Genomic DNA, 18112 nt, shown 5'->3' with positions numbered 1-18112 from the left:
TTCCCGGGGCCCGTCCCGACATTTTTTGTTTCATAGGTTTCCTCCTATCTTTCACCGTTCAGGAGACTAGCGCGTGCAGACAAACAAACAAACAAACAAAAACTTTATTTTATGTATATATATATATATACTAGCCGAATGCACCGGGCATTGCCCGGGTTCTTTTTGAATGAATTTACTGCTATAATTCAGCTTTTACCTGCGGCCGTAGAAGATTGACGACTATAATTCAGCTCAGCTTTTAATTGCGAAATGGGCCCAGCCCGGCTGAAGCGGCCTCGACCGGCCTCACCACCTAGCCTATAACCTTCCCGGGGCCCGTCCGACATTTTTGGTTCAGAGGTTTCCTCCTATCGTTCACCGTTCAGGAGATTAGCTTGCGCAGACAAACAAACAAACAAAAAATATATATGGATAACATGTATGTAATAGCAGTTAATACGACTGAACAAAATCGTTTCATATATAAACAAACCACGTCACATCAGTTACTCTTTCTTTATGAAAGACAACTTTGTCAGAACTGGAAATCTTTTTCGGTGGCTGGCGACAAGTCGTAGTAGGTCTTGTTTTTGGATCTTTAAGTTTACGTAAAATTTACATAAAATGAGTGAAATTATGGAATTTAGAGGTCTTTACTTTGAGGTTGCGACCTTTAAATATTGGCCGATCTTCCGGATTTTTTGCATGTAGGCTTCTTTTGTGATATCGAACAGAAAGAGCCTTGTGGAGAATAGGAATTCAAACGTTTTTTTTATTTTTTTCATTTTTGGACCACCCTAATATACATTCACCCTAATATACATACCCTCATATAATATTATATATATATATATGTATATGTATATGTACATGTATATATACACATGGGCACACTTTTCCAAGTCGATCTCTATGTGTGAAAGAGAAGGAGTTGTCATGTTGAGTCTTCAGTCATTTCTTCTTCTTTTTTCTTCATTTTTTTGTCGAGTCATTTGAGTGCTAACAATTAGATGAAAATGAGTATGTGAGCATCAAAAGTTGTTTAACTCCCTGCAAACAAAACATGCTTATTGTAGTAATGAAATGGTAGAATCTTAATTCATTCAGGACGGATTGCTTGTTCAAGGATATTCATGGGTAGTAGAACTTGTTGAGAAATCGGAAAGAGTCCCCATTAACACTGTGTTCGTTAAGATGGCGAGCGGCTCGAGTTACACTTTCCTTTTTTTTCTACGCTCGCGAAGAACTTGCTCTGAGCCTCCGACCAAGCCCAGGATTTGATCTCTTCTTTGTCACCATGACACATGGAGTGGCAGTAAAAGGGAGAAGGGGGTGGAAGTTCCCCCTCCTTCCCCCTGATCCCCCCTCACCCCACTCCCCGCCTCTCCGCCATCCAGTACAACAACCAGCTTTCAAGTCAATGTGGCAGGCAGTTAATGTGCACAGAAGTCAAACAAACACCTAAACACAAAACAAACCCATAAACAACAAGTAATAATATACAGCATTTGTGTTTTCCAAGGATTTTGTTACTCCACAAAAAGGATGATCCAGACCCCCAGGAACTTGATTCGCCCCTTCAACACACAACTTTTAATTGTTTGTTTATTTATATTAACTTTACCATCTACACTACCTACTTATCACCTCGAATTGTTTATTTATTTATATTAACTTTACCATCTACACTACCTATGTATTTATTTAGTTATTTTAATGTAATGCATTTAAACCTGTAAATTAATTCATTTTTGAGAATCAACCGCAGGGCAAAGGTGCCCCTCAACGCAGCACGTTAAGAGGTTTCTGGCATGCATGTCAACTTGCCAAGTGCAATTTGGCGAGATTGAGCAGCCATGAGAGTCAAAACACACAGATAAGAGGATAAAGAAATGTTAAACCATTCGACCAAATAGTCAGGTTCACTATGTCAATAAATTATATTTCGTTCAAAATCATGGTAGATTAGCAAACATATACATTTTTGGAAAGGTTATAGCATAAGGAAACTAAAAATCAATGTTTACATTTGGAGAGATACCTGTATGGCGGCCATTTTGGATTTTCAAAATGGCCACTGTAAAATACATATTTTGTTCTATTTCTGCCTCTAATTACCCTAAAAACTTTTTAAAATACTGTATACTAAACCTATATTTTCAGGGACAAGGAATCCAATGAAAGTATCAAATTAGTGCTATGGGGAATGGTAAGACACGAATCAAAGGTTTTGAATTGCAAAATGCTGTCTTTATATTCGCGATAAGTTGCATAATCAAATACATGTTATCATTTTGTACAGGCAGTTAATAACATCAAAATGTGTCACAATAATTCATATCACCAAACATACACAGGCAGTCAGCAAAATCATATATACACATGCAGTCAGTATAACTTCACATCTACACAGGCAGTCAATGACAAAATATACACAGGCAGTCAATGGCATCAAACATACACGATTACAGAATATGCCATTTAGAGTTCGTCATCACTGTCCTGTGTGTCGTATCCGACAATATAGTCCGCATCGTTTCCACAGTCCGTTCCACACAAGCAAAGGTCGGTCAAATTGATTGGCAAATCGAATTGGTCGAATGGTCGATCGAATCGAATTCGATGAATCGAATCGAATCGAATCGAATTGGTCGATTGGTCGAATGGTCGAATGGTCGAACTGGTCGAATGGAATTGGTCGATTGGTCGAATTGTTCGAATCGAATTGGTCGGAATTGGCAAATGTAAACATTGATTTTCAGATTTTCCATGTAATAACGTTTCCAAAAATGTATAGGTTTGCTAATCTACCATGATTTTGAACGAAAAAACATAGTGAACCTGACTAAAATAGCAAGTTCAAAAATATGCATTCTTACAATAAATTGTTTTGTCTGGATGTCACATGCAAATAGTGTATAAACGTTGATTCTGCTTATTTAGCGACAAGATTATATTATGAATTAAGTAATTGCACTCAATGTGTCAATTTTCATAATTTTTACGAGGCATGTATTTTGCATTCAAAAAACATTTAAGTATTTTGAGACGTGATGTTTTTTTTTTATCCCATTTGTTGAACTGCACCTAATCCAGTTAGCTACTCTACCAGCCACTCCAAAAACCACTCCAAAAAAACCACTATGATATATCTTGGCAAAATTCCAAATTCCTACTCTAACTTACAGAGGGCCGCTCCCCAATCAAATAATTATTCCCCAGCCATTTTATGCATACTGAAGAAGAATAAGAACAAATGATTGAAGAACAATGTTAACTAAATGGCACTCGATAGAGTGAATATCTCCGCCAGACTGAACAGTTTTTTTTATCCCCCTCCCCCCCCCCCCCCCGAGGCCAGATCTGCCTCCGGACTTTAAAAAAATTCAATTGGCTTGTAATTGTCACCTACCCAACTCATCCGCCAAGTTTTTTTTTTTCACAATCCGTCTACAACCTTTTGAAATATCATACTACATACTATGCAGTATATTGTTTGTGGCCTGATCTCTCAATTATGAAGAATCATTTTAGAAATTAAAAATAAATATTGTATCCGTAACCGGATCTGGATGTTAAATATAACACCATATGTAGCCAAGCCGAGAATTATACTCCTGAGAATTCTGTTTCCCTCTTTGCTCTTGCTCGGAACTCTCACAATGCAACTGCAAAAGCAGCAGATATTGGGTTAAAACCCATCCTCATCTCCCGTTATTCACCTGACTGTGCACCCTTGTATTTCTTCTGTTTCGAAACTTGGCTCAAAACATCTGTAGATGTTTATTTGAGAACGTTATGACAAAATCTATGAATGCAATCTGCAGTTGCCAACCTTCATGAAGCAACATGTCCACCAAAGCATGGATGCAGGAAGAATTTTAAATACCCACTAATGAGGATTGATGAATTTATGAATGATATGGAGTTCTAAGGTTTACCAGCGGTGACGGATATCTGCAGAGAGGAACTAGAAAGGTTATGTGTCTGACTCTCCAACTTTCTTCAGCTCCACGTGGATCTCCTCGTGACCTGGATCTGGAGGCCGTTAATTCCTCAGCTGTGAGGGTGACCTGGCGTGCACCTGCACGCTTCGAATCTCTGGTTCCCCTCAGCGCATTCCGGATCCTTTATGCACCCCGAGCCACAGCAACTTTCCCTCAGTCTGCTAGCGAGGTCATCCTCGCACTTCCTCACCCTCAGGTAACATACAATTATCTGTTGAGGTAATACACTTTCCTCGCTGGTATGTTACATTATTGTTCTAGGACAATTATCACGTGATTATGATGCATTTGTTGTTCGGCATCGTTGTCGTCCTTCGTCGGCTCCAGAGGGTTGGTTTTCTCAATGCTGTCTCCGTATGTGAGGACTAACTCTATAATCGATCACAATTCCATCACACGGTCTATAGGTTACAGCAGGAATTCGGACGTTGACCAGGATACTGGGGGCATAGAAATGTCTACTGTTTTGTAAGGCCTTCGCAAAGAGGAGGCGCTCTCCAGAATCCATGCTCACCTCCACTTATTAATTCCTCTTTTTCACACTTGTAAAACCAATTCCTCAGTCTCTTCAATCTCACAACTCCATGCAGGACTTCAAGTTGGTAGTCACCACCTTAGATCATCCCCTATCCAAAACCATGATCCTTTCTACCACCGCATTAAACACTCCTCAAGCTCACTTCTTTCCAGGTTTCCAGATGTTCCTTCCTGAGAGTGTGTGTCTGTATCCATCTTCTTCACCCCCTGTGTCTTCCCCTGGACCTCATTTTTCCCCTCATCCATTACTTCTCCAAATCTCCCACAACCTTGCTGTTGGTGCGTCCCACCTACCCCCTTTTCCATGTTCCTTTTGTTTTGTCACATCCCGATCTTCTATGTTCTAGCATCTAAACGAGCCTCGATATTGTGTACCAAATAAGGCACCACAAAACACTCCGCGAGCGAATGATAGCAGATGGGACACTCAGCCTCATGTCCCTATCCGAGGATTGCATATTCATTGATGCAATCCCTTGTCCTCGGAGCACCAGGACGACAGTTTACACTCGAGGCAGTAATCGAACCCAGACTAGACATCCCAAAATCGAGTATTCCACACTGTAAGATATACAGTGCATTCAGAAAGTATTCAGACCCCTTCACTTTTTTCACATTTTGTTATGTTGCAGCCTCATGCTGAAACCGTTTAAATTCATTTTTTCCCTCATCAATCTACACTCAATACCCCATAATGACAAAGAGAAAACAGGATTTTAGAAAGTTTTGCAAATTTATTAAAAAGAAAAAACTGAAATATCACATTGACATAAGTATTCATACCCTTTACTATGACAATTGAAATTTAGCTCAGGTGCCTCCCATTTCTCTTGATCACCTTTGAGATGTTTCCACACCTTGATTGGATTCCACCTGTGGTAAATTCAATTGATTGGACATGATTTGGAAAGGCACACACCTGTCTATATAAGGTCTCACAGCTGACAATGCATATCAGAGCAAAATACCAAGCCATGAGGTCGAAGGAACTGCCTGCAGAGCTCAGAGACAGGATTGTGTTGAAGCACAGATCTCGGGAAGCCCACAATAAAAATTCTGCTGCATTGAAGGTTCCCAAGAGCACAGTGGCCTCCATAATTCTAAATGAAAGAAGTTTGGAACAACCAGGACTCTTCCTAGAGCTGGCCGCCCGGCCAAACTGAGCAATCGGGGGAGAAGGGCCTTGGTAAGAGAGGTGACCAAGAACCCGATGGTCACTCTGGCTGAGCTCCAGAGATCCTGTGTGGACATGGGAGAAACTTCCAGAAGGACAACCATCACTGCAACACTCCACCGATATGGGCTTTCTGGCAGAGTGGCCAGATGAAAGCCAAACAGTTCAATCCTGGTTTCCTCAGACCACAGAATCCTGTTTCTCACAGTCTGAGAGTCCTTTAGGTGCTTTTTTTTGCAAACTCCAAGCGGGCGTTCATGTGTCTTCACTGAGGAGAGGCTTCCGTCTGGCCACTCTGCCATAAAGCCCAGATCGGTGGAGTGTTGTAGTGATGGTTGTCCTTCTGGAAGTTTCTCCCATGTCCACACAGGATCTCTGGAGTTCAGCCAGAGTGACCATCGGGTTTTTGGTCACCTCTCTTACCAAGGCCCTTCTCCCCCGATTGCTCAGTTTGGCCGGGCGGCCAGCTCTAGGAAGAGTCCTGGTTGTTCCAAACTTCTTTCATTTAGAATTATGGAGGCCACTGTGCTCTTGGGAACGTTCAATGCAGCAGGAATTTTATTGTAGGCTTCCTGAGATCTGTGCTTCGACACAATCCTGTCTCTGAACTCTGCAGGCAGTTCCTTTGACCTCATGGCTTGGTTTTTGCTCTGATATGCATTGTCAGCTGTGAGACCTTATATAGACAGGTGTGTGCCTTTCCAAATCATGTCCAATCAATTGAATTTACCACAGGTGGACTCCAATCAAGGTGTAGAAACATCTCAAAGATGATCAAGAGAAATGGGAGGCACCTGAGCTAAATTTCAAGTGTCATAGCAAAGGGTATGAATACTTAAGTCAATGTGATATTTCAGTTTTTTATTTTTAATAAATTTGCCAAACTTTATAAAATCCTGTTTTCTCTTTGTCATTATGGGGTATTGAATGTAGATTGATGAGGGAAAAAATGAATTTAAACGATTTCAGCAGCAGCCTGCAACATAACAAAATGTGAAAAAAGTGAAGGGGCCTGAATACTTTCTGAATCCACTTTATTTAGTCCTCCTGCAAAGTGGCGTCCATTTTGAAGCAAAATCCGTTCTATATTTCTGGCAAAATTCTCAAAGTACCAATAAACTAATGAAAAAAAATCCACTTAATTTCCACATTTCGTATCGAAAATGTAACTGAAAGAATGTTTAGTTTAGCTGCCATACTAAAGTCGGACATTCTTCAATTGCTGAAACGACATAGTTTTCATTTCAAATTTACTCTTCGACATAAATTCTACAAAAATAATTTGCGATTGAATGAGCTGGCAAGAGCCTCATTTCTCAGCAACCAAGCATCGACTGCTCGAGTTCTGGGAAAACGTCACAATTACATCCACGGTAAGAATACAGTTCCATGTGGAGCTGCGCCAGTGCACAATTACATCCACGGTAAGAATACAGTTCCATGTGGAGCTGCGCCAGTGCACATTTACATCCACGGTAAGAATACGGTTCCATGTAGAGCTGCGCTAGTGCACAATTACATCCACGGTAAGAATACGGTTCCATGTAGAGCTGCGCTAGTGCACAATTACATCCACGGTAAGAATACGGTTCCATGTAGAGCTGCGCTAGTGCACAATTACATCCACGGTAAGAATACGGTTCCATGTAGAGCTGCGCTAGTGCACAATTACATCCACGGTAAGAATACGGTTCCATGTAGAGCTGCGCTAGTGCACATTTACATCCACGGTAAGAATACAGTTCCATGTGGAGCTGCGCCAGTGCACATTTACATCCACGGTAAGAATACGGTTCCATGTAGAGCTGCGCTAGTGCACAATTACATCCACGGTAAGAATACGGTTCCATGTAGAGCTGCGCCAGTGCACAATTACATCCACGGTAAGAATAAAATTCCATGTCGAGCTGCGCTAGTGCACAATTACATCCACGGTAAGAATACGGTTCCATGTAGAGCTGCGCTAGTGCACAATTACATCCACGGTAAGAATACGGTTCCATGTAGAGCTGCGCTAGTGCACATTTACATCCACGGTAAGAATACAGTTCCATGTAGAGCTGCGCTAGTGCACAATTACATCCACGGTAAGAATACGGTTCCATGTAGAGCTGCGCTAGTGCACAATTACATCCACGGTAAGAATACGGTTCCATGTAGAGCTGCGCTAGTGCACAATTACATCCACGGTAAGAATACGGTTCCATGTAGAGCTGCGCCAGTGCACAATTACATCCACGGTAAGAATAAAATTCCATGTCGAGCTGCGCTAGTGCACAATTACATCCACGGTAAGAATACGGTTCCATGTAGAGCTGCGCTAGTGCACAATTACATCCACGGTAAGAATACGGTTCCATGTAGAGCTGCGCTAGTGCACAATTACATCCACGGTAAGAATACGGTTCCATGTAGAGCTGCGCTAGTGCACAATTACATCCACGGTAAGAATACGGTTCCATGTAGAGCTGCGCTAGGGTACAATTACATCCACGGTAAGAATAAAATTCCATGTCGAGCTGCGCTAGTGCACAATTACATCCACGGTAAGAATACGGTTCCATGTAGAGCTGCGCTAGGGTACAATTACATCCACGGTAAGAATACAGTTCCATGTAGAGCTGTGCTTGTGTACAATTACATCCATGGTAAGAATACAGTTCCATCTAGAGCTGCGCTAGTGTACAATTATTACATCCACGGTAAGAATACGGTTCCATGTAGAGCTGTGCTAGTGTACAAGGGCTGCTAATGTTACAAAGTGTGCTGGGTTATTATAATAATAATAGGAAAATTTCAAAAGAATAATAATTAATTAATTGTTCCCTTACAAACAACTTCAATATGCAAAGAGGCTATTAGGCCCAACAAGCCTTTGCTATAATTGCCAACCTATTTCCACCAGGACGGCATTCTGTTTCAAAGACTTCCACGGGTTGATCGGCAAATGCGTTACTTCGCACAGGAGTAAAGGAAATAAATTAACAGAGATGAATGATTCAGTCAAAAGTGGATGCAGGAAATTTCTTAAGAAAAAAAAGAAGGTTTCTTAACGTCAGTCATTGACTTGTAGGATCAAGTTACAGACATCGATTACTGCTGTATTAATGCCCTTGAGGTTTGATTTGCAAGGTAGAGGGAATGTGAGTAGAGTTTGGTTCAATAACCATCAATTGTGGACTCGAATCAAACGTCTGTGGTGCAAGGCCATTCAATGATGGCCAAAGTTCAAACTTTGCAGTTTTTGAATGCTGTTCAAGGATAATCATCCTGCAGCATAATGCTAAAGTCTGCAGATTTGTGCGTCCATTACATTACTAACACGGCCACCCTTCACTTGTGTTCAGGTAATCCTTTATCAGACCGGAGAGGAAATACCAATGGTCAGTTTAGAGACAGCAACGGTAGATTGGCATCAGAAATCATAAGAAATCTCAAGAGCCATTTTTTTGAAACTTTGTTGCAGATGTTGAAGAAAAGTCTCACATTATCCTCGACAATTGTCCTTGATTTCATCCAATCGGTGCCTGTCACACTTCTGTGGCTATATCCACCGATGTGAAAAAGTCTGTCAACTGTGAAAGTCTGTCAGTTTAACTTGTCAGTTTAACCTAGTCATTGGATTAACTGGCCAAATTTTATCTGTTTTGCTGATGACACCACCCTCTGCCGTGACATCCCCTATCCTTCAGATAGGCAGGCAGCAGCCTCATTTCTCACTTCACCTCTTGCTAGAATCACAAGCCAGTTCAACGCTTGGAGTATGTCTTTCACTCCTGCCAAATTCCACACGCAAATTCTCTCTCTCTCTCTCTCTCTCTCTCTCTCTCTCTCTCTCTCTCTCTCTCTCTCTCTCTATGTCTCTGTCTCTGTCTCTGTCTCTCTGTCTCTCTGTCTCTCTGTCTCTCTACAGCACCCCCATCTACTTTCTTAACAATCCTCTTGAATAAGTTCAGTCACTCAACCTCCTGGGTCTCAGTATCAGCCATTATATTTCTTGGGCAAGCGACATTTCAAAGTTGGCCTCCAAAGCCAATCGCCGACTGGGCAGCCTCAAGTCCATCCTTGCAAGCCTGAGTTCCTCACCACATGCAGAGCTTTCATCCGCAGCCTGATGAAATACTGTTCTCCCCTCTGGGCTGGTGCTCCTGCCTCACACCTAGCTCGGCTTCACGCTGTAGAAACCAAAGCTTTCAGAATCATTGAAATCTCCCGCGATGAAGCTAACTCTGAGGGCATTTCACTCACTCACCGCAAGCAGGTAGGTGGTCTTTCTGTCTTCTACCGACTCCTCTCCGTTTCCGGCCGACCTCACACCTTGCTAGGCGCCCGCTTGTGGAACCAACTTCCACACACTACCCAATCTCATTCTTCCCCCAAGATCTTCAAGACAGCTGCGCATCCTCCCTTTCCCTCATTCTTCCCCAATTTTCCTTATTTGGGCAAGTCTCTCTATTTTGTCCCGAAACCTGCTGGTGTGTTCCTCCCTCTCTTGTTATTGTTCCCCTTGATCTGTTTGGATAACCAGGTGATAATGTGATCATATAGAGCAATATGTTTTGGACGAGGTTATGCTTTGCTGATGCTATCTAGTGATAAATGTAAAATATGAATTTCACTTGTTTAGATCTCAAAGAGCACACTTTGTCAGTGGTATTCTTCAAGAAGCCATTTATATAATTATGTGCACAAAGAGAGAAAAACTTGTAGTTCACAACTCACTCTTTCCCCTCCCATCCACCCACACATCCCTAACCCACCAACCCACCCCCACACCTGCCCCCACCCCCAACCCACCCCCACACCTGCCCCCACCCCTAACCCACCCCCACACCTGCCCCCACCCCCACACCTGCCCCCACTCTATTCTGGCTTCATCATTACTGCGCTCACGAAGCGAAAGGCAGGGTTAAGCATTCGCACGATTGCGTACATGTCTGCATTTTAAAAATTCATTTTCTTGGCAACCGTTGGTCCGATTGACATGAAATTTTCACCATAGGAGGGCCTCCTCCTGTAGAATATTTTAGTGAATATTATGACGTCACAGATCACGTGGTACTGGCGCCATCTTGGAAAAACCAAAAAACTTTGCACCTCTATCTCAAAAACCGCTGCACATAAATAATTGAGATAGGTCTCATTGCAAAGAACTCTCCATGCGGAATAACATATGTGAATGATGACGTCATAGGTGCTGCCGTTATGACTTCATAATTCGACAAGTAAAAAACTTTTTCCGATCAGGATGAAATTTCTTGAGCATCTTCTCTGTATAAATTGATGCAGAAATAAAATTATAATGACGTCGTAGGTCACGTGGTTCGGACGCCATATTGTTTTGAGTGAAAAGCCTGAAAAACCACTAAAATCAAATTTTCTCCAAAACAACAACAGATCGAGGCCAAACTTTGCAGGCAGAATCATATACCCACAACGAACAAAAAAGTCAGCGAGCATGACGTCATGCATCACGTGTTTTCGGAGTTATGACGTTTTTAAGCATGCTTTTAAAACCTAGCTCCTCCCTCATTTTTGATCCTATCGAGGGGAAACTTCACAGATGTGTTCAGCATATCAGTTTGATAAAAGGACTTTTTGGAATTTGCGATAGGTGACGTGGTTTGGCAGATATATATATACATAAGTGAAAATATTTAGAAATTTATAACTCTTGAACCCCTTCATTGATAGACGTGAAACTTTATATTATTGTCCAGGTCATGAAGTGTAACACGTTTTGCGAAATTTCAAGATGGTTGAATGTACAGTCTGGAAGCTAGGAGTTGTTATTGCGTGAAGAAGAAGAGTCTTCTAAAGTGGGCATGAATTAATATTATCACTCTGCCCATGACGAGCAGGCAAAGTATGGAGCGACCTTGCGGGGTCATTTTGACCTCAAATAAAATTCTGATTTCAGATTTGTCAATCGCTGGGGTATATTAACACACGACCAAAACAGATTTGGCGAAATTCCGACGATTTATGACGAAAATATAATATTTGTGTCTGCATTTCAGTAAAGTAAAGTGTGTGCCGTGTCAGCATTAAAAAATTGAAACGTGGCTCTTTGTAAATAACTCAATATGGGGAATAGGTGTTGTTAACGATGACGTCATTGGTGCCATAATTATGACGTCATAATTTGACAGGGACAATGCTTAATCTGATCAGTTTGAAATTTATTGAGCATGATCTATGCAACAATTATTTAGAGAATATAAATTTATGATGTCATCGCTCACGTGGTCTGGCAGCCATATTGGATCAAAAAAAAAAAACGTTCAAAAATAGAAGAGTTGGCTCACACCAAGTTGACTGCGCAGGGTAAGTATTCTATGAATACCATCTAGTTGCATAAGCATCAGTTTAACTCCCCTTCCTCTTCCTGTCTTCCTCTCTCCCCCTCTGGTACTTATTACACATTGGAACCAATAATCCATGATTCACCTTAGTCAAAGCAACACTTTAATTTGGGAAAAAAAACCCTTCATCATCATCATTTCATATAGCTGTGGGCTGGTATTCCTGTGAGTACGGCTGTGCCACATACTGATGCATTGCATCCTGTAGGTTAGAGCAGGAATCTGGAATTTTGCCAGGATGCTGGTGAATATCTCACCTACTACACACCACTCTTTATGATGTGTGTACAAAGTTACAAACTGTGTATAAACTGCTAACAGTCAATAAAATAACTTTAAGGAAAATATAAAATAAGGATTATATGATGGTCACTATATCAATTTCCTTCCATGCCCTCTGCCCCCACTACTACTACTTTAGCCATCCCAATTATTCCCACTTTCTTGTGTGATCAGCTGTTTTGGGGCCAAGTATTTCACAAACCAGCTGGCCAGCATTCAATTGCAGCTGATTTGGACAGAATTTGTAATTTGTTCAGCTTTCCTCTTCACATTTTACTCCTTACTCTTCATGACTCGTCTACTCTTCACAAAAGACACCGTGGGATCTTTAACTTGTACCAATTAATGACAGCAGACGGGATGCCAAGTTTAACATCAACACGAGGCAGATGCACTTGATGAGGCCCAGTACGGCCCTGCCCGCAAAATGACAATCTGACATTTGATAGTCGAGTAGTGAATATACCCGACATGAGATAGCACAAATGTAGTGTGCACCCACTGCACCATCCTATTGGACCCCATATTGTGACAAAAGATTATTAGCCGTGTCGCAGACGCTGCTCATAGAGTGCCCTCTGCTGTTGTTGTTGTTCTTCTTCTTCTTGTTCTTGTTCTTGCAGAGAAGACAAAACCTCAAAGCTCCACCCATTCTGGGAACCATAGCTCCACCCATTTTGGGAGAGCCTTCACATAAACAAATATCCACCATTTTATTAACTCGCATAGCTTTGAGGCCTGTTTTGTAGGCCCGTGGTGTCTTCCTCTCTCACACAGTTTTATTTCAAATCAAATTCGATATATCATTTCATTTTTCACAGTCGCTAACATAGTTTTAGACTCGGTTGAAAAAAAACGGGAAGAAAATCCGATGAAAGTTGCCCTTTATAGAACGAAATGAATTCTCAAAGGCCTGTAACTTCAAGTCCATTGAGATTTTTTTTTTTTTTAATCGCGGCATGGTCAGTCATACACCGCCCGAAATAAGAGACGGGAAAATGCCGAGATATATATATATATATTTTGTTTAAATCGCGGCATGGTCAGTCATACACCGCCCGAAATAACAGACGGGAAAATGCCGAGATATATTAAAAATTCGTCCATTTGATGACAATCGTCACGATGAAATATTTAATTTATACGTCGTCACAATAATGTGGAGAGAGGAGCATAGCTTCGTTCACGTGTCACCACACACGGGAAATTGCCGAGATATATATTTTTTAACTCGCGGCATGGTCAGTCATACACCGCCTGAAATAACAGACGGGAAAATGCCGAGATATATTAAAAATTCGTCGCCACACACGGGAAATTGCCGAGATATATTTTCACTTTGCACAAAAATAACATCAAGTAATCGAATCAATAGGAATGTCCTGTGCCTATAACATCGACGTTATAGGCACAGCTGCATCTAGGCATTGTGTAACATCGACGCGGCTTTTGTTTTAATTAAAACTTTTTGTACTTGTTTTTTTTATCAAATTGAAATTAATTCCATTGATATTACCAGCTGACTGGAAACAGTGGGCACTGTGTCAGCGGCACTGCCACGCTCCCAGCAATGATGTAACGAGCAGCCACAGACTGAATACAAAATAATAATAATAATAATAATAATAAATCATCAATATTCAAATGTATGAGTACGTTTCATATTTTCACATAATCACTGCCATATAAATTATTCTTCCTCATTGTACAAGTATTTAACACTTGAATATGTGTCAGTCGAAATCACCTCTTCCCCAATTCCCCTTCCTCATACAAAATGTAATATGTAGGTGTTCCTTGTTCCACATAAATTGCTCTCTTGCATCAAGAACTGCATATTTGAGAACTTTCAGGAAGACTTTTTTTTGGGATTGCTCATATATTTTTCATTTCTTTTTCTCCTCCTTTCCTGATTTCCAAACCATTTTGGGCTCAATCAAACTGAAACACTGCTCTATCTGCACTGCTCCTGCGGAACACTGTGCAGCTGAATCCCTCGATGGAATATGTAAGTTGATCATTGCATGATCACAATGCAAATCTCTTCTTTTTTCAAAAACGGACTTGTTAGCATTTGCTCAGCTTCTTTATAAGATGGAATGATTTGGGCCATTTTTTCACATCTGCTCAAATTATATATATACTAGTGGGGTCACCCGTGGGAATCCCACGGGCATGGACGTGTGTGACATTTCGACATATTGAGTTAGATGCTGCACCTGTTTCACAATAACACACACACACACACACACACACACACACACACCTCGTTTTTTCATTTCTGTATCTCACAATTCGGTCTCTCTCTTATTCACACACACACACACACACACACACACACACACACACACACACACACACACACACACACACGTACACATACACACACACATGCACGCACACGTACACACACATGTACACCGACACATGCATATACACATACACACATACACATATGGATACACACACATGCACACACATACACATATACACACACAGACACATACACATATACACACACAGACACACACACACACACATGCATACACATACACACATATACATACATACACACACACACACGTACACACACATGTACACCCACACACATGCACACACATATATATATATACACATACAGACACACATATATACACATACAGACACACACATATATGCACATACACACATATATACACACACATACACATGTGTACACACACATGTACACCGACACACATGCACACACATACACATATGCACATACACATATACACACACATATATATACACATACACACATGTACACCCACACACACATACACACACACACACACACACACACATATGCACATACAGACACACACACACAGACATATATATACACATACACATATATGCACGCACGCACACACACACACACACACACACACACACACACATATATATATGCACGCGCGTGCGCGCACACACGCACACACACACACACACACACACACACACACACACACACACACACACACACACGTCCCACATGTATATATCCCACATCCCACATGTATATACATGTTTAAAGTGTACGTGCCCTCCCCCCCTCCCCCGCCCGGCAACGCTGAGTACTTCTGCTAGTAACTAATGAAATAAAAACGAAGAAATATCTCTGGGTAATTTCCTGAAACTCGGTGAAATTCGCTGAAATTCGCTGAAATTCGCTCGGTGTATCGGTGAAATATTTTGTTTGGGCGGTGTAGAATTGCTTCGAACGAAATATCTCTTAGCAATTTCCCGTCTGTGTTACATGTCCATGCACACGTGAAATGGAGTTTGTTTTTGCACACGTGAAATGAACATGTGAACCTTTACTTCCGGATAATAATGTTGAATGAAATAAAAACGAAGAAATATAGTGGGGTCACCCGTGGGACATTTCGACATATTGAGTTAGATGCTGCACATTCAAAATGGTTACTGGCAATTCATCAGATCCATAAATGGTGTAATGAACACAATTTATTTATTTCACATAATATGTGACCCCTCACTCCTCTCCACCTGACACTCTCCTCTCTCCACCTGACACTCTCCTCTCTCCACCTAGCACTCCTCTCCTCTCCAATCCCTCACATTTCTCTCCTCTCCAATCCCTCACCTCTCCAATCCCTCACACTCCTCTCCTCTCCAATCCCTCACTCTCCTCTCCAATCCCTCACTCTCCTCTCCAATCGATCCTCACTCGCCTCTCCAATCGCTCCTCACTCGCCTCTCCAATCGCTCCTCACTCGCCTCTCCAATCGCTCCTCACTCACCTCTCCAATCGCTCCTCACTCGCCTCTCCAATCGCTCCTCACTCGCCTCTCCAATCGCTCCTCACTCGCCTCTCCAATCGCTCGTCACTCGCCTCTCCAATCGCTCCTCACTCGCCTCTCCAATCGCTCCTCACTCTCCTCTCCAATCGCTCCTCACTCGCCCCTCCAATCGCTCCTCACTCGCCCCTCCAATCGCTCCTCACTCGCCTCTCCAATCGCTCCTCACTCGCCTCTCCAATCGCTCCTCACTCGCCTCTCCAATCGCTCCTCACTCGCCTCTCCAATCGGCTTTCCCCGTCTCGTTTCTCTCGTTTTTCTCCCGTCTCGTTCTTTTTCTTGCTCCAAATCGGCTGGTCTCGCCGGTCTCGCCCGTCGGCCCGTCTCGCCCGTCTCGCCCGTCGGCCCCTCGGCCCGTCTCGCCCGTCGGCCCATCGGAATCGGAAATCGGGCCGTCTTGCTTTCTTGCTTGCGCGTAAATAAATTGTGTTCATTACACCATTTCTGGATCTGATGACTTGCCAGTAACCATTTTGTAAAAATGAATGTGCAGCATCTAACTCAATATGTCGAAATGTCACACACATCCATGCCCGTGGGATTCCCACGGGTGACCCCGCAAGTTTGCATTGACGTTCGTCGACGGACTCGTTCGCCCGTCTCATTCGCTTTCTTGCTACATCCTGTTCAAGTCTGCGTTCTTCATCGAGCGTCTCATTCATTTTGGAAATAGAAGTTTCCACGCAGCGCATGAATTGTCACGATCCTCAAGAGGAAGTGTCTCGTAATCATCAAATGATAAATGGCAAGTAAATTATATTGTGGAAAATTAAAGATTTCAAATAAACCTATTTAAAGTATATGCGCACATAACTAATAAAAAAAACGAAGAAATTCCCCGTCCTGAAATTTCCTGAAACATATTTTACTTCCGGCTAATAATGTTGAATGAAATAAAAACGAAGAAATATATGTCGGCATCATTGTTGACGTTTTTGTGACGACTGTCATCAAACGAAAAAGTAATATATCTTAACGGAAAAGCAAAAGCGAATTTTTTATATATATCGACACATTGCTGTCGGTGTCATGTTGGGCGGTGTATGATACACCATGACGCGATTTTAAAAAATATATCTCTGCATTTTCCCACGTGTGTGGAATGTTTGTGGAAAATTAAAGATTTCAAATAAACCTATTTAAAGTGTATTCGCACATAACTAATAAAAAAAACGAAGAAATATCTCTCGGTAATTTCCTGAAACATATTTTACTTCCGGCTAATAATGTTGAATGAAATAAAAACGAAGAAATATATGGCGGCATCATTGTTGTCGTTTTTGTGACGACTGTCATCAAACGAAAAAGTAATATATCTTAACGGAAAAGCAAAAGCGAATTTTTAATATACGGTATATCGACACATTGCCGTCGGTGTCATGTTGGGCGGTGTATGATACACCATGACGCGATTTTAAAAAATATATCTCTGCATTTTCCCGCGTGTGTGGAATGTTTGTGGAAATTAAAGATTTCAAATAAACCTATTTAAAGTGTATGCGCACATAACTAATAAAAAAAACGAAGAAATATCTCTCGGTAATTTCCTGAAACATATTTTACTTCCGGCTAATAATGTTGAATGAAATAAAAACGAAGAAATATATGTCGGCATCATTGTTGTCGTTTTTGTGACGACTGTCATCAAACGAAAAAGTAATATATCTAACGGAAAAGCAAAAGCGAATTTTTAATATATATCGACACATTGCCGGCGGTGTCATGTTGGGCGGTGTATGATACACCATGACGCGATTTTTAAAAATATATCTCTGCATTTTCCCGCGTGTGTGGAATGTTCTCAATTATTGCTGACACAGACTCTAAAAGTAAAACCATCGATAAAAATGAAATCATATGGTGAGTTAGATTGGAGATAAAGGCGTGAGAGAGACTCAATGG

General features: G+C 41.6%; 1 protein-coding gene across 1 annotated transcript in view; it reads left to right on the top strand.

The window, feature by feature from the left end:
- The window catches only part of LOC137424305 (receptor-type tyrosine-protein phosphatase delta), a 413851-nt gene that overhangs the window by 180988 nt on the left and 214751 nt on the right, over positions 1-18112 (top strand). The window contains exons 14-15 of the mRNA XM_078772183.1: positions 3992-4185; positions 14335-14355. Coding sequence (XP_078628309.1) covers positions 3992-4185; positions 14335-14355 — 215 coding nt within the window. The remainder of the gene's footprint in view (positions 1-3991; positions 4186-14334; positions 14356-18112) is intronic.

The sequence above is a fragment of the Myxine glutinosa genome, chromosome 1 (assembly GCF_964187855.1).
Source record: "Myxine glutinosa chromosome 1, kmMyxGlut1.1, whole genome shotgun sequence".
Classification (NCBI taxonomy): Eukaryota; Metazoa; Chordata; class Myxini; order Myxiniformes; family Myxinidae; genus Myxine; species Myxine glutinosa.
The sequence above is the reverse complement of the archived record's forward strand: the minus strand, read 5'-3'. Positions and strand labels throughout refer to the sequence as shown.